Consider the following 18,494-nt stretch of genomic DNA (forward strand, 5'->3'; position numbering starts at 1 on the left):
GAGGTTTAGAGTATAGTGAGGGAGACAGACAAAAAAAAAGTAAATATATAATAACTTTTGGTAAGTGCTTTAAAGGAAAGGAACAGATTGCAATGACAGATCATAATCTAGCGGTCACAGTGTCAAGAAAGGCCAACATGGCTGGAGTGTGGTTTGCTGGGAGAGAGTAGATGACATGAAGTTAAGAGGCGGGTGGGCAGGTCATGGAGAATACTTTAAGGAGTTCTTGTAAATAATTTTTATTTTATTGGAACTGTAATGGACACTATCAGTGTTGTAAGCAGGGCAGTAACCATTATTTCATCTTTTTTAAAACAAGATGACTCTGATTGCTATGTGGGGAGTGGACTGTTGGGGGTTAAGAGTGGAGGTGGGGAGATCATTAAGAAGACCATTATTGTGGTAGGGCAGGTGAGCAACTAGCAGAGACACCAGGGGAAGGTGGGGTACATTAATATGTAATGAGTGAGGAACGGGGATGTGAAATAGTTTGGGGAATATAATCAATAGTGTTGTAAAGAGTATGTACGGTGTCACATGGGTCCTGGACTTATGGGGAGATCATAGATTATATAAATGCCTAACCACTGCGCTGTACATCTGAAACTTAATATAAAATAAAATTGAATACCAACTATAATTAAATGTATATTTATATAGTCACGGAATATAAAGTACAGCATAGGGAATAGAGTCAATGGTATTGTAACAGCTGTGTACAGTGTCAGAGGGGTAGTAGACTTGTTGGGATTATTTGTGAGGGGTGTAAATGTCTAATTGTTATGTTGTTTTGTACACCTGAAACTAATTAAAAAAAAAGCAGTCTCCTAAGAAAAGATGTACTGAGTGAGAGAGGGGGAGGCATCAAGTACAAAGCTCAGGATTTTGATTAACTGGGTGAATGGGAATGAGTGGGCATGATAATTTTGAAACGCATTTGGAGCAGAATTGAACTGCTTAGTAATTGGCATCAGAAACCAAAAAATTATATAAAAATATCATTGTCAGCTATATTTTCTATAGCTCAATATATAGTTGTTTTTGTTAACTATTGTTTTGAGACAGTAATGGTGAAGAAATTGGAGCAGGAACTAGAGGAGGTAAAGTCAGTTTCTTGGACATTAGAAGAAATATTAGTTTCATCACTCATTCATTTATTTATTCAACAAGCATTTACTGAAATCTTACCCTGTCCCAGGCATACCCGTCATAGCTCCAATTATGCTCGACTGAAGAATCAGGAAAATACAGTGGTGATTGACATTTGATATTTCAGGAGGAGATAGATGTTGGCCTCAGGGCTGTCTCCTGCAAACTGTACATTAAATTTGTTTTGTTGGCCATAATAAAAAAATATGTAGGGATATGATGCCAAGGGTGGCAAAAGTACAATTATTAAAATTATTTTCTCTGGAGTTTTTGCCTTAGAGATTCTTTGAGGTTAAGAAGAAAGCCAGTTCGACTCCATTCAGTTTTACAGATTTCTTGAATATTGTCATAAACAATGTAAGGCTGGGAGCATGGAGTAGTGTGGGAGAAAGAACGTGGGCTTTGAGTCAGGGGGGGTCTGGCGTTCAAATTTGACTGTTTCAGTCACTAGGTATGTGACCCGGGGTGGATTACAGTTTGTCTGAGCCTCATTTTCCTCCACACTTTTCCCCTTTCTCCTCCCATGGTGCTTCAGGGACTAAAGTTTGATAAGAGTTCCTGCCCTAAAGAAGTTTAAGATCTAAAAGAAGGTGGGAAATAAAAAAGTAATGGAAGGAGAATCGAATTTGTATTTTGAGAGCTGTCCAAACAGAGTCATTTAGATATTCAAAGAAGAACGTAATGTTTAGAGGAATTCAGAAGGAATCTAGGATGAGCTGGCTTTCAAGCTGACCCTTAAAGGATGGAATTGGGATAGGTCAAAATGAGAGGAGAAGTCATTTCAGGTGGTGAGAAGGACCAGTGTAAGCTTCAGTGGTGTGTAGGGAATCATGGGTAGCACCTGGAATAGTGGGAAACAGGCTCTTCAGGGAGTTGGAGAGTGTGTGGAGCTTTCAAAGCTAGGGAGAGACGTAGTTCTGAATTCAAGGTTTCCAGAAGTTCTAGGGCAAAATGTGGTTGTCTTTGTGTCTCAAGCTACAGGATGTGTCAGGCAAGTTTGATTTAAATTAAGATCCCTTGGCATTCTAGAAGTCAGTTTTTGTGGGTAGGAATTTGCCACATTCTTTCTTGCATGAGGGTTTAGTATATTTTTATAAAATACTTTAAAAATCAAATAAGAAACTTGCTATTGAGGTTTGTGAGAATGTTGGATATGATTATGCAGCTGTTTTACATAATTGTAAAGACTGTAGAAATGTAAAAATGTTTATATACTAATTCAAAAAAAATACAAAACTATGTATTGTATTTAGGAGGGAGAATAAGAATGATTTTAAAAGATTCTTTTTTATATTTTTCACTAAGTAAAACTAACTTTACTAAGAGGAAAGCCTGAGCCTACACCTTAAACATGTTTTTAAGTTATGCAATGCCACAGCTAATTTCCTGTCTAATACATCTAATTCAGCTGCTCTACGCACAGAATCCAGGCTGGTGCCCCATCTGTCTCTTAAAAACAACTAGCTCAGTGATCTCAACTTTTGGATTAGTAGCCATTTAGACTCTTAAAAAATTATTGAGGACTTAAAGAGCTTTGGTTAGGTAGGTTATATATGTATATCAATACTTATATTGGAAATTAAAACTAAAAAAATTACAATATTCACTGAAAAATAGCAATAATTTCATGACATGTTAACACAAATAACATTTTTAGGAATAATAACTATTTTTCAAAATAATACAAACTTGAGTGGCATGGTTTTATGTTTTTACAATCTCTTTAATGTCTGGCTTAATAGACAACTGGATTCTCAATACATACTTAAGTGGCATGGTTTTATGTTTTTACAATAATACAAACTTAAGTGGCATGATTTTATGTTTTTACAGTCTCTTTAATATTTGGCTTAATAGACAATAACTGGATTCTCATAGCTACTTCTGCGTTCAGTCTGTTGTGATATCACATGGCATGTTGTATGTGATCTGGAAAACTTGTATAATTGAGAATGAATAAATGTAAAAAAGAAAGCAAATAACATCTTAGACTTACTATAAAATACTTTTGACCTTGAGGACCCCAAAAGGAGGATGATGTTTTCAGAAGGGTGTCTTCAGATTCACTTTCAGAACTGCTGAACTGGCACATTTCTGTCTTTATATTTTCTGTCTTCGGCCTTACTTGCCCTAAGGCTCTGCTCAAATCCTACTCAAGGACACTTTCCCAATCATTTCTCTCTTTTCTTATATTAAGCATACCTTAGAATCTAATAACACCTGGTTTTGTGGTGTTTAGCTTTCATGTGTTTGTGTCTCATTTATAAAACTCTATGTTCCTTGAGGACTGTACCCTGACTTATATTATTTTTGATTCCTATGTGGCTAAGCAGTAAATACTTGCTGAATTGAGCTGAACTAGCATGTAACCAGTTTTAACTGAGGAAGTAGATAAGCTTTACATTTTTACCAAAAAATCCCTGAATATTAATATCAAAATTGTTTTGTGTATTCATTCAGTCTTTTAATATATTTGCATTTCTACCTTGTGCCAGACACTGTGGTATATTGGACATACAGTAGTGAATGACACAGATCTATTTCTCAGTTCCTGCCATTATTGATCTTTTGGTTCAGTAGAGGATATTGACAAATCACAATTATAGTTGCTTGTTTAAATGGTGCTGTGATGGAGCGAGTACAGGGGACTATGAGAACTCTTTGGAGTAGTATCTCACCTACACTGGAGGAGTGAGGAACATTTTATTTAAAGACGAAGAATCTTCTAAGCCAAGATCTGGAAGATGTCTGGAAATCGGCTAGGCAGAGAAAATAGCTTATTGATGAGCTGTTGCTACATTCAGGAAATTTTATAGAGCTGCAAGGTTGAGTTTTATGGCACTGGGGAATGGTGAGAGGTGAGACTAGAGGTAAGTGGGAACAGATATTAAAGGGCCTTGTAAGTTTAGAGTTTATCCTGCAGGCAGTGAGCAACCACTCATTTTAAGTGGCGAAGTGGATGATCAGTTTTGTATTTTAGAAAAATCTCTTGACTGTAGTATGGAGATAGATAGGAATGCCTCTGTATGTATACCTGCCCACCCATGTGGCAGTATCAGTTTATTATATGATCAAATAAAGGTTTCTAAGGCTAATAGTTAAGTAGGAGTTATTGGAATTTTGAGAACAAACAGGTGAGGTAATTATTGTTTGGTTCCAAGGTAGAGGAGTAGTGGGGCAGCAACATTTTCCTTTTTAAAGATTAAACTTCTTTTCAGCTGCAGAAATGGGCAAATTATATTAATACTGCATGACTGGCTTAGGCAGTTGCATTAAGCAGTTGATGGAAGCCCAGTGCAGGTTCCCAGAAGAATGCTTACAGCTGTGTAGATGTCACATCTGATGCTAGGATCTGCTTTAAAAAACAAAACAAAAAACAACAGCTTCCACACCTCCCCCTCAAACATATACCAGAAAACTAAAAACAAACAAAATCCTCATATAATGAAAAGGTCATATATAAAACGAAATTGAAAAAGAGAAAGAAAACTTTCTTGTGAGACCCACCCAGAAATATGTATTGTTAAAAAAGTAGGTGGATATTCTATGAAAGGCTCACTTTCATTGTCTCATAAATGTTATGTAAGTATTCTACAGATACTTATAGAATACAGGAATTCCTGGTGAAATAATATCGTTAAATATTGCCTTACTTTTTGTGAACTGCATGGATGATTGACAATCCCACATTTTTCTCTAAAACAATAAATTTGGCCTATAATTCTAATACTGCTGGAATGCCATTTTCAAAGAGCTTAAAGAGAGCATAAAATATTCTGATAAATTCATTAAGCTTATACTTTTGATGTAAAAAGACATGATTTCTATTCTTCTAGAGGTTTAATAGTATTAAGTAAAGGTTGCTGAATTTTTTTTTGAAATAAAGTAAATGGTTTGGGATCTGAAACAGTGTATCTGAAGATAAATAATATTATGCCCTTTTACAGTAACAATTTAAATGTAACAACACTGTAACCTTTTTTTGAGAAGTAATACATTTTCTCTAAAGTGACAGTCATACATCTAAAAAATTTGCATTTTCAAAAATAAGTACTAAAAGTAGTTATTTCCCTGTATAAAAAGGGTTAGGGACAAAAAGATGTTGGCTGTTTAAAAAACAACTTACTGTTACCTGTAGGAATTTAAATCAGGGGTTCCTCATCTGAACTACAGAACACAGAAAATTATTTGAGTGAGGGACTATTTTCTCACTTCACCCAAAAATGGCACTATCTAGTACCCTTCTGAAACATAGGGAGAAGTTAATTGTGAATAGTGGGTGCCTAGGGCATGAGGGGCTTAATTCTTTTGAGGAACGTTTTGAGAAGGGCTGATACAAACTTTAACAAAACTATAAATTCATATACCAAAGACATCCAGTAATTGATTACATCCTTCTTTGCTTAAGAGTAGTGGCCTTTTCCTCCGTATCACCAGTAGCATTTCATTAGTGTCTTAAATGATCACACTTATTAACCTTACCAACCATTATTATACAGACAGATAGTAGATCATAATGGTTAAGTGTGTAGTTTCTGAAGCCACACTACCTGGGTTTGAATCTACTGTCTATGACTGACTAGCTATGTGCCTCGATTTCATTATCTATCTGCAATGGGGACAATTATCAGTGGAGAAAATGCTCTCAAACTCTTTAAATAAGCAAACTGCCAAATAAGTTTACTTTCCTCATGCCTGTGGAAAACTCGGGAAGCACCAGTGTTCCCCTTCTGATTTAACCAGGGCAATTCACAAATATTTATACCTTTGAGAAAAGAGAATTTAATATTACTTGGCAACAAATCCACTATTGGTTGTTTTCAATTTTCTCCCATAATAAGCAAAACTGCATCTCTGTGTACATGCTCCTTTATTTCTGTAAGGTTAAATTTTCTGGGATTTCTGGCCAGAAATTTATAAGCCTGTCTTAAATTTTGATACAGTTGTTAAACTGTGTTCCAGAAAGATTATACAAAGGGTATAGTTGACAAGGATACCCACTTTTCCATATTTAACTTTGTTTATAGTTTTTAGGGTTTTTTGGGTAATAACGCTTATAATGTCATGGTTGCCAGGTCCATCAAATTTTTTTTTTTTTTTTTTTTTTTGGCTTTGCTGGTGCTTCAGCCAGTTTTCTGTCTTGCAAGACCTGAGGTATGTACAAAACCTATCAAGTTACTCAGTTAACCAGCAGCTCTTTGGGTACTCAGAGTATAGGCTTAAAGGTAAATTACAGAGATATAAAAGAACTTTAAAAATTTTATCTAGAATGCCTAAAGTTTTCTCTCAACGTTCTTTATATTCTAGGGTCTATGCTACTTTATTAAAAAAGTGCAATATCTGATGACAGTATAGGTAATATAAAGGAGACAAGTAAGGTGAGATAGAGTAAATTCCTTTGAATAAAATAACCTTCTAACCCTGAAATTCTGTGATTATTCTTTCTAATTATAGGCATTTCATAGGTTCATGTAAAACTTGAGAATAAAACACATGATGATCAAAATTTTGTATAATTTGTGTTTTTTGTTATTGCTATAGCAGCTTTGTCCTTTTACTTATATCATACTTAAAAAACATCTTGAAGTTCAGTCCTTACTGCATTTGGTTCTGTGTTTGTAAAGGAAGAGTTCTTGAGTGAATATGATCTAAAATCACTGCCAGATTGAGAAGGCTGTGTCGTAATGATCAGTAATCATTTTTCAATAGAAGTAATAAATTGCTTTTCATTAAAATGCACGTACCTGTTTACATGTCAAATAATTGAGAGACTGATTCTCAGACATCCTGCTTTTAAGCTAGAATCGTAAACTCTCAGCTGACAGTTTCTTAGTGAGCAAATGTACATGTATATTTAGTTTATAAAAGTTTCACTAAAATATCATGAATTTAAGAATTAATGTCTCTGTGTTGTCACTATGTATCGATACCTTGTATTCTATAAATCATAAGCAATTAAGTGTAAATGTAGATAGTGGTTCATATAGTACCTGGCACACAATGGACATTTGATAAATTAACTGAATTTGAATTGTTGCATATTATAAACATGCTGTTTAGTAAAACGAAAAACTTGTACTTTAAATGAAACAAATTTAAATAGCTCTTAGAAAATGTCATTTTGTTTTCTAGTTCAATTATCTGATCTATTTATTATTCAAATCCAATAGCATAATTAATTTTGAATATATTCTGATAATAGCCTTACATGTAAAAGTAAACACACAGATCCTTGCCACTTGTGTGAAGTGGCTATTTAACCATGAAGTAAACTATTTTTATTGCCATTGCCCCCTGGATATATGTTCTTTCTGGCAGTGCTGTCCGTATTTGGTGGCTCTGCATGGAGAGCCAGGTGGTGCTGAAAAGCATCGCACAGTGAAGCGTGGCTATGTCTAGGCTCAACATTTGTCGTCCCTTACTGCTGAGGGGAAGGGTAAAATCTGTTTTTCCATATGTTTATGCTTTTTTCTTTGCCTGCAGTTTTGTCCAGATGGTCTTTTGAACATTGTTTACTTTAGGATGCTATCCCAGATGTTTTGAAAACTGATGGGTAGATGCGGTACACAGATAGATTAATCATTTGCATGTTACAGTTTTAAAAATGCTATTTGTTCTGATAAGATTAAAATATAATTTCTGAAAGTATTTCCCCAAGTGAATAGTAAATGTATGTTATATATTTATATGTAATTAATATAATCTATATAGTTTAGTTCCCCCAACCACTCAGTTTTCATGTTAATAAGCTAAAAAATATGGCAGAATTTATTAAGAATGTTAGTGAAAAGAAATACGTTTGAGGAGTCATATTTGTTCAGGGTTGCACATACCTAAATCTGTAAGAATCTTGCTCTACTATCTTTTATAATTCTTGTCATTGTACATAAATCACAAAAGAGAAATTAGGTGGCAAAATGACAATGGATTTATCATCAGAAGATTACCATTATGACTGTGGGCAAATCACTTAACCTGTTGGAGACTGAGTTTTGTAAATGTAAAATCAGAGTAGCAATCTTGCCTCAAAAGATGGAGTAATGCTTGGATTTAATTACTCTTTCATCCTAAATCTCTTAAAAATCACTATGAAACCAGCTAGTGGCAATGACTTTAATGAGAGCCTGGCACCTGCTGATTCTAGCCTCCAGTTGGAATCTCAGATCTAATGAAGAGGTGGACTGCTCCATTCCTGGCCTCTGCCTTTCAGTGACCTTCTTCATTAACTGTACTAGCCCTTGCCCCCAAGCTCTAGTATGGGGTTTAATTTTATCACTTACTGTGATATCTGCAGGACAGGAAAAGAGATCTATCTTGCTAGTTCTGTCCTGTGTTAACTTGGAATTCTGGGTTGGGAGATAAAAACAGCTCTTCAATATCTGGACATCAGACATCCAATAACAACCAATAGTGTTTAAAGAATAAGCAAACAGGAATAAAGGGGAAAACAAGTAAGAGGATTTATGAAAAAAAATATTGTATCACAAGGTAAGAGAAAAACATAAGACTTGAAAGAAAAATCTTTTCCGTGAAATAGATTTACTTAATGATAGAAACATCTTAGAAACCACCAATTCATTTTTCTCAATGAGATGTTAAGATGTTGAGAAAAGCCGATATAAAAGGCAAAATAAAAAGCATTCAGAAAATCCATTCAGAAACGAGAGATAAATTTTAGGAAAAAAACTCAGGAAGTACAGGAATGATTAAAGAGAAGAAAAAAAGTGAAATCACTTTTGCAATAAGCAATGAACATGAAAGACCACTCATGAAAATACAAATTTTGGCCCAAATAATTTGGGGATGTTCCCTGGGCTGTTTTTCACAAACCTATGTACATAGTGCTTACCGTACCGTGTACTTTACAAATAGCTCATTTAATCCTTATGAAAACTTACGAGAAAATGTGTTAATAATCCCATTTGATTGATATTGGAGCCCCATAACTAGATGCCTTTTTATTGGGGGGGGGGGGTAGGAGGGTGACAAAAGTCAAAGGTGCCAAGCCAAGCCTTATTTGAACCAATAGGATGTGTGTGACATCTGTCTACCAGGACCAAGTTTAAAGTTTCTCTTTACGGTCTTACTTTTTTGCTCCTGTCCTGAGTGTAGGGCTATGGCCCCCAACCCTTATCATCTCCCTTAATGCTGTTGTAAAGAGTGGGAAGGGGTGGGGAGCGGTGTCTTAACTTATTTCCCTTAAGAACTCATCAGAGACATAGAGGACTACACGTCTACTGTATTTGCTCTTTAATCTTGTAGGTTTTCATTTATTTTGAATTTTTATTATATATGTTCTCCCCAACCCCTATGGAAGAAAGAGCAGTCATAAGAGACATTCCCTGGTCTCCATCAACCTGATTGGAGGGACAGACACCCAAACATTTAAAAGTTAATTAGCAATACAAGGCAGCCTGTCAGTATTAGATGACTAAAACATATAATTGTAAAGAACTATAAAATCTGAGGGTTGAAAGGAATTTAAAAGAACATTTAGTTAAAACCAAAAGATTTGAGAATTTGGGAATTTCCTGTCAAACTTCAAATTATAATGATTCAGAAAGTAATCTGCTGTTAAATGGATATAATCAGTCATGTCAATCAATCATGTCAGTTTATAAATGTTAGGAATTGTTCTTCATTTTCATATTATTATTTTCATATTATTTCTTATTGATGAAATAATACTATAGTTGCAAAATCTGCATTAATTTTGCAAGTTGGTAATTCCAAAACATATACTTATGTACTATACACTTAGGTATTTTACTTTTTATATTATAATTCTGTTAATTTTTTAACTGTATTTGACAATGTCAAACTTACAGAAAAGTTGCAAGAACAATACAAAAAAAATTGCCACTATATGATTTTCTAATTTCATTATTTCTTCTGTTTATTAGTTGGCATTCTCTTCTAAGGAAGAGTTTTCTCCCTTTTATCTACATTTTAAAATCTATTATCAATTCAGACTCATTATCATCTGTTAGTGCACTTCTTTATTTTGATACTCAAATTGTCCCAGATTGGACCAGTGGGAACCTATTTAAAATGGTGTCTGTGTATTTTGACATACTCAACACTTTTTTTGAGCATGTCCTTATTTTCTGGCACGACAAAAATGTTATAGGCTCGTTTTGCCTGTTTGCTGCCCCACGTTAAGAATCAGCCTTTTCTTCAAGGAGTCTTCATTCCTTTTAGTAGGGAATGGTATTTAGAAACCAACATCTGGGTGTTTTCTACTTCTGTTTTTTTTTTTTTTAATTTAGTTTTATTATTAGTTTCAGGTGTACAAAACAACATAGTGATTAGAGATTTACACCCTTTATAAAGTGATAACCCCATCAAGTGTGCTATTGCCTTGACATCATACATAGCTATTACAATACCATTGAGTATATTCCCTATGCTGTACTTTACATCCCCTGACCATACACACACACACATACATATTACATGTATGTATATGAGGTGAATGTTTACGTTTTAAAAATTTTGTTACAGTAAAAGACACATTGCCATCAATTCCCCTCAAAATACTCCCCCTCTCTTCGAACACATCCCATTGTTCTTGCAACTTTCTGAAGCAGTTCAGAAAGTCCTCTTTTGTGAGTGTCTTTATTTGCGCTGTCCTGGCTGTCTCAATATCCTGATTCATTTTGACTTTGAGGAAGAGCCAGAAGTCACATGGTGCCAGATCCGGTGAATAAGGTGGATGAGGATGTTTTTGACAGAAATCGCTGTACCAGAAGCGATGTGTAACATGGAGTGTTGGCATGATGGAGGATGATTTACGGCAAAATTTAAATCACACCTTCTCTCAAGTGTAGCTCACACCCGACTGCACCAAACAAGTTGAAACTTGTCACACACTGTTACTAAGGTTCCACATGCCACTTCCTGTATTGAAGACCCCTGCCTTTCCATTGGATGGCACTCGGCAGCAGCATACACCGTATTTGTTGATCACAATGGAAAGGGCTCCCTGTCATGCATCACATCTGGTACAGCAATTTCTGTCAAATAAAACCATTATGGTGTGTCCTCATCCGCCTTATTCACCGTATCTGGCACCATGCGACTTCTGGCTCTTCCCCAAAGCCAAATGACCATGAAAGGTAAATGTTTTGAATCAATTCAGGACATCGAGGCAGCCATAACAGCGCCACTAAAGACACCCATGAAAGAGGACTTCCAGAATTGCTTCAGAAAGTGGCAAGAACGATAGGATAAGTGTGTTTGAAGCAAGGGGGAGTATTTTGAGGGGAATTAATGGCAATGTGTCTTTTGCTGTAATAAAATTTTTTTTTATTTAAACAAACTGTATCTTTTGATCACACCTCATATATACATATACATATATATTTATAGTTGACATTCAATGTTATATTAGTTTCAGGTGTATAGCACAGTGGTTAGGTATTTATATAATCTATGAAGTGATTCCCCCAATAATTCCAATACCCATCTGACATCTTACATCGTATTTACAACATTATTAATTATATTCTCCATACTTTCTACTTCTTTTTTAACTTTACTCTTTTATATTTAATTTTTTAATTTCATTTGGAATTTATTTTGCAATGTGGTGTGAGATACACATACGTATATTAAAATGAATTAAAATGAATTGCTTTAGCAATAAAACAAAATCCAAGACATTTATTTGTGTTCATGTTCTTGCCCTTTAGGAACATTGATTTCAGAAAATATGTCTTATTTAATTTTAAGTAATATATTTAAAATATGTCAAATGATACATATTTCATTTTACATCTGATATCAGTTATGTTTTCTCTAACTTAGGCGCATTTTCTAGAATCATAAAACTTTGTGAAGAAAAATGTGAAACAGGTGAAAAAAAGAAGGGAAGAAAAGGCAGCAGTGTAACATCTGTAAAAGGAATTACTAATTTAGGAAATACTTGCTTTTTTAATGCTGTCATGCAGGTAAGAGCCATCAGAAAGCTTTGTAAAATGTAAGTTATTTTAGTTTATTTATATTTGTACCCGTGTAGACTGTCAAATGACTGTTAAATGTTCATCTAGAAGTTTCTGGTTTGTTTGTTTTAGGCTATCTTTAGCCGTTGTCATACACATATGTATACCTGCTTTTTCCACATTGCTTCTAAAAGTTTACCACGGCTCTGTATTTTACCGTGGTTCTATCAGTAACAGTGACGTTTATTAAATATAAAATATATTCAATTAAATTCTTAAAACTTAAAAAAGTATTTTGCTATGCAAGATAATATTTGAAACTTTGAGAGAGTAATTTATTCCATAAAATCAAAGGCATATTATAACTGAATCAGAAGAGTTTACTTTTGTTTTCTTTTAGAACTTGGCACAGTCTTACATTCTTATTGAACTGATGAATGAGATCAAAGAAAATGGCACAAAACTCAAGATTTTTCCTTCCTCAGACTCTCAGCTGGTAAGAAGTATAACTATCTGGATAAGAGCTCTTTTTGATATGAGATACTGACGTTGCCGAAATCTATCTTTCCTATTTCTCAAAACTATCAACTGACATAATAGAGTATTTGAAAAAAAAAATTCAAAAGCATTTGTGAAGGTAAACAATCAGATTTAGAGCTTCTAAAATCATAACTTTAATATATGTTTCAAACATGTGGGTCAAAAAATACAAAAGTATTAAGATTGACAAATATGTCACAGACATACTAGAAAAAACAAAAGGGGTTTGACTTTTGTTGAGCACAATGTCTAGGATTCCTGTTTTGTAGTTACTGGTGACATTTGCTTACATATAGCATCATTGTTTTTTAAAGGTAGATTTAATTTTAATAGAGAGCAGCTAAAGGTTTTCTGAAGCCTAGTCTGATTGTGGGGTTTTGAGGTAATAGGGGTAAAAGCAGCCTGTGACATTCAGAAGCTAGCCTGGCACCCACAATTAGGCCATGTTATTCAAACAATTTCACAGAATATGAACCTCAAGCTAGGTTACTCTAAGACTAATAAAATGAGGCAAAGCAAGACCACTTCATAATTTTATCTAAACACATACAAAAACGAGGTTACTCTATCACTTAGAAAACCCCCAAACACCCTTTCTCTACCAAAATGAGTGAGTGCTAAATCTTTACTGGCTTTATCCTCATTCTAGTTTCCCTTCAACCCCAACCAAAGATAAGATTTAATGAGATACTCGATCATAGAACTACCCGAACTTTCTGACCGCATCCAAGCGAGAGCAGACCTCACTACTTCCTTAAATTGTCCCCTAAATGGCCCAACTAAAGCCCAAATCATATATTGGTTCTTTCGAATACCCGCTTATTGAGACCCCATGGTTCCCCATAGTAGGTGTTCTCGCTCAATGCAACAAGTGATAAACCCACCTCGTTCAACTGCAGGTGTGTTCCTGGTGGTCTTTGGCTGGAGGGCGTTGACACTAGTAATAATGATTTTAGTTATAAATTGGGGTCTGTGTGTGTGTGTGTGTGTGTGTGTGTGTGTGAAAGAGTATATGTATAGCTCATGATCTGGCTTTTGAAAACATTTAAGAAAGAAGAGTTCTAAAAATTCTTAACCCAGTGTAGTAATCTTAGATTTTTCTTCCAAGGAGAAAGTCTTGAAAGATAATATTGCATTTTTTTGGTTGAAAAGGCAGACTGTAAATGCATTGCCTGTTCAGCTACTTAAAATTTTTATGGTAGGTCCCAATGCCCTCTTCTAAAGTGTAGTGAGATAGTGAAGACTGTTTTACCAAATGGAAGTTAATGCTTAGTCATTTGAAGAAATTTCTTATGAAATGTGATTGGATGTTAAGTTTCGGTATTTCACATATAGAGCTGTGTTTCAAGATTAATATATATGGCAATTAGATATTATAGCTGATCACTTAGGTTTGTGTCATTTTAAGAGGGAAATCTGCAATCAGGTTTTTAGGATGTATGGTTGACCTAAGCTGTGGGACTATCAATGTAGATCCACTACTCTTTCAATCACCAGTTTTACTTTGTCTTTTGTAATCTGTGTGCCTTTTGTTTCTTTTCCTTACCTTATTGTCAAAGGCATATTATTATGCCTTTTACTGGCTTGAACCACCAGTAATATGTTGAACAGAAGTCATGAGAGTAGACATCCTTGCTTTAATCCCCAAATTAGGGTGAAAAATAGTCTTTCACTATTATTAAGAATGAAGTTAACTATAGGTTTTTCATAGGTGTTCTTTGCAAGATTGAGGACATTTCCTTCTATTCCTAGTTTTCTGAGTGTTTCATCATGAGTGGATATTGAATTTTGTCAAATGCTTTTCCTGCATCTATTGAGATTATCTTATGGTGTTTCTTTATTATCTGTTAATGTGGCAAATTATATTGATTGATTTTCAAGCCTATCTTCTATTCCCAGGACAAACCCCACTTACTTATGATGTATTATTATTCTTGTATGTTGCTGGATTCAACTTGTTAATATTTGTATGCATATCAGCAATGGGCTTGCTTTTGAAAAAGTATTCATACAGAGAAGTGTATAGCATGATTGTATAGATGATGGCTTTCACAAAGTGAACCCACTGAACTGAAACTAACCAATACTTTTCTCATGAAACAGAACATTCTCAGCAGCTGGAAGCCCCCTTCAGGTTGCCATCCTCTTACTACCTCCCTACCACACAAGCATAGCCCCTAATCTGGTTTCTAACAGGACAGATTCGTTCTGCCTGTTTTAATACTGTGTATAAGTAAAATCATACAATATGTACTCTTTTGTATTTGGCTTCTTCCCGTCAGCATGTTTGTGAGATTCATCCATATTGCATTCTCACCACCAAACTTAACTTTTGTTTTCAAAGTTTAAGTGTACTTTTAAAAACTAAGATTATTTACTCACTTAATTCTAAAAGTTTTTTACTTTGTCTAAAAATGCTTGATTTGGGAGTAGCAGATACTACACCTTACTGCTTGAAGTTTGAAACTGCCTTTAACTTTTGACCCTCGAAGTAACTTTCAATTTACTTAACATGGCAGAAAGCACTTTTTGATATTCAGAAGCTGTCCTTTCTGTGCTTTTAGCCAGGGGTGGATTTTTAAGGCTAGTTGGTATAAAATACATCTGTAACATGTATTTCCTAAATACATGAATGAGACAACATATTCGATAGTTTGTTGTAGAAGATAACATTCTATAATGTTTTAAGGATTATATTTGGGATGTGCTTTTTATTCATTACCCGTAAGTGAGGGGATTACTGGCAAAAACGTTTTAGAAAATTAAACTTGTTGGGGAAAAAAATTCTAGAATGAAGTGTTTTGATCCTTTACACAATTTTATCTGCTTTTGTCAAGCTTTATGTCTCTCTCCTTTAAAAGAGGCAGGTGGTATACCAATTTTGTGATGTAATTTCTCATTCGTTATTTAATAGTAAAATATTTTGGGGAAGAAAGGGTATGGAGTTTTGCTGATAATACAATTTGTGATTATTTGTGAAGATGTACAAATATCAAGGAGATGAATGGTTTCACTTTTAGCAGAGCACATTAAGGGACAGTTACAACTAAATTAGTGATTTCATTCTTAAGCTAATAGTTTTAGTATGTAGAGGGCATAGGACATGAGAATACATGTGTTTTTCAAGATAAGGCATTGAATTCCATTTTTGTATATTCATTTTATATATGAGGAAATAAAGTTTTTTAATACAGTTGAGGCAATTTACTTGTCATCATTGAAACAAAATATGACTCTTAGATTTTAAATAATATGTATTTCTGACATAGAGTTGATCATGTTTTTAAAGGATCCATTAGTGGTGGAACTTGCGAGCCCTGGACCATTGACTTCAGCCTTGTTCCTGTTTCTTCACAGCATGAAGGAAACTGAAAAAGGACCGCTTTCTCCTAAAGTTCTTTTCAATCAGCTTTGTCAGAAGTGGGTGCATGTACATTCTTAATATAAATTATCACGAGTTACAAAATACTTTTGTATTTGTTATTTAATGTGAGTAATTTCATTCTTACTATAAATTGCTGTTATTGCCTAGACTACCAAGAGACAGAATTAGCATTTGTTTAGTTGCAGCTCTGTGCTTTATGTAAATTATATCTCACAATACTCTGAAGAAGTGATTACTTATCCCCGTTTTATAGATAAGGAAACTGAGACTCATAGAGGTTGAGTAGCTTACTTCATTTCATAGTGACAAAGCCAGGATTCAAATAGAGCTGTGTCCTGACTCAGAAGCCCATGATAAATACCATAAAGTAAGAAAATTATGGAATTATACAATCTAAAAGGTGCTATAATGTATCGTCTCACTTAGTTTTTTATTTTAAAAGATAAGCTTTGAGGCAAATAGAGTTTAAGTGAATTTCTCAAGAACTTACAGTATGTTTAAAAACAGAATCCTTGTGTGGCTGGAAATAAACATATACCATAAAAGTTCTGATTTCACTTTAATGTATTCATTTATTCCTTCATCTAGAAAATTGGGATCTTTGTGTCACTACTTGCTAGAATCCTATACAGCATATACTGTATTAAAAATGGACTTTATCTTGAAGCTCATAAACTAGTCCAGTTCACGATAAACTAAAATATGTAGAAACAAAATTCTCTAAATATGAAGTTGCATTTTTGTAAATCTACAATCTTTAAAATTATAATTTAAGCTTGTTATCTGTGCCATGGTATTGTGTTTTATTATATTTTATCTCATAGTGTTGTACTAGTGTTAATTTCTTTTTAAAAATTTTTTTGTACAACGAACATAACATGAGCTTCATCCTCTTAAAAAATTTTTAAGTGTACAATATATTATTGTTGACTATAAGTACAATGTTTTATAGCACATCTCTAGAGCTTATTCATCTTGCTTGACTAAAGCTTTATACCTGTTGATTAGCAACTCCTCGTTTCCTCCTCACTCCAGCCCCTGGTAACCACCACTCTTTGGTTCTATGGCTTGGACTGTTTTACATTCCTCATATAAATGGAATCATGCAGTATTTGTTTTTCTGTGATTGGCTTATTTCACTTAGCATGATATGCCATGGTATTTTAAATGTAACGCTAAATATAGAGGGTTTATTGTATGTTTTGTTTGCTTGGCAAATGCTGTTGTTTCAAAATCTGAAGAACAAAAAAATCCCTGAAAAGTGTCAGATACATGGTGCTTCATAAAGTTAAAGTTTTTAGGATATTATGTCCTTCAGGAATTTGTTTTTGACTCTACCAGAAACAATGTTGTATCATTTTTTTCTGGTTTTGTAAAGATTTATAAAAATTTTTTTCTTTTAATTTTTATTGGGGAACAGTGTGTTTTTCCAGGACCCATCAGCTCCATGTCAAGTCGTTTTCAGTCTAGTTGTGGGGGTGGGGGAGGGCGCAGCTCACTGGCCCAGGTGAGAATCGAACCAGCAAAGTTGGTGTTACGAGCACCGCGCTCTAACCACTGAGCAAACCAGCCGCCCCCAAGATTTATGAAATTTTTAAAATAGTAGGTGCTCATGGATAAAAATTCAAACTAGTATTACCTGTTTTTCACTTTTTAAAAGTGATTATGCATATACAGACATACATAGAAATTGTCTGCCACTTGCTTGTTTTGTTTAATATATTTTGTACATCTTCCATATGGTACATTGATTTTACATATGTATATATATGTATATATGTGTGTGTATATACATCTTATTGCACTTGTGAAAGTACATCTGTAGGATAAATAGAATTACTGGGTCAAACATTTGAAAACATTGAAAAATTGCATTTTCTTTTGCTTTTTACTTTAAAAAGAGACACATATTACCAAAGCGATTTTTAAAAAATCAAGTGAACTTTAAACCTTAAATAACTTTAATAATTTTATGTAAATTTTTCTAAAATATATCATCCCATGCCCTAATAAAATAACTACAATTAAATAGTTTAGGTTCATTCTTATGACTATTAATCTTACATTGTAATTACTGCTCCACCCTTGAATAAAACTGCCACATTTTGAGACATATGTCTTCCCATTTTATTGTTATATTATTTTCTACCCTTTCCTGACATGGTAACGGACTTCCTGGACTGTTTCTCCATTCACTGAAGACTTTGGATCAGTCTTCTCAGCAACCAAGTAGAGCCAATAATTTATTCATTTGTTCATTCAGTAAATAAAAATTATGATATTGTGATATAATAAGAAATATATACAGACAGTCCTCACCTTTTAAAAAAGGTGAAGATTTAAGTCATATTTGTTGGGTCTACTTTTGGACTCTGTTCTCTTACATTGATCTATCCTTACCCCACTATTGCACTGTCTTGATTACTTACTCATAGTAAGTCTTGGAATTGGATAGTGTGAGTCCTTGAGCTTTCTTC

The 18,494-nt window shown here is 34.1% G+C and overlaps 1 protein-coding gene across 3 annotated transcripts in view; it reads left to right on the top strand.

Moving 5' to 3' along the window:
• USP45 (ubiquitin specific peptidase 45) overlaps nucleotides 1-18,494 on the top strand; it is a 66,221-nt gene that overhangs the window by 12,664 nt on the left and 35,063 nt on the right. For all 3 annotated transcript variants that reach the window (XM_074333330.2, XM_088795540.1, XM_088795539.1), the window contains exons 6-8: nucleotides 11,959-12,101; nucleotides 12,493-12,588; nucleotides 15,922-16,052. In XM_074333330.2, coding sequence (XP_074189431.1) covers nucleotides 11,959-12,101; nucleotides 12,493-12,588; nucleotides 15,922-16,052 — 370 coding nt within the window. The remainder of the gene's footprint in view (nucleotides 1-11,958; nucleotides 12,102-12,492; nucleotides 12,589-15,921; nucleotides 16,053-18,494) is intronic.

Source organism: Rhinolophus sinicus, chromosome 2 (assembly GCF_057876585.1).
Source record: "Rhinolophus sinicus isolate RSI-liver-muscle chromosome 2, RSI-T2T, whole genome shotgun sequence".
Classification (NCBI taxonomy): Eukaryota; Metazoa; Chordata; class Mammalia; order Chiroptera; family Rhinolophidae; genus Rhinolophus; species Rhinolophus sinicus.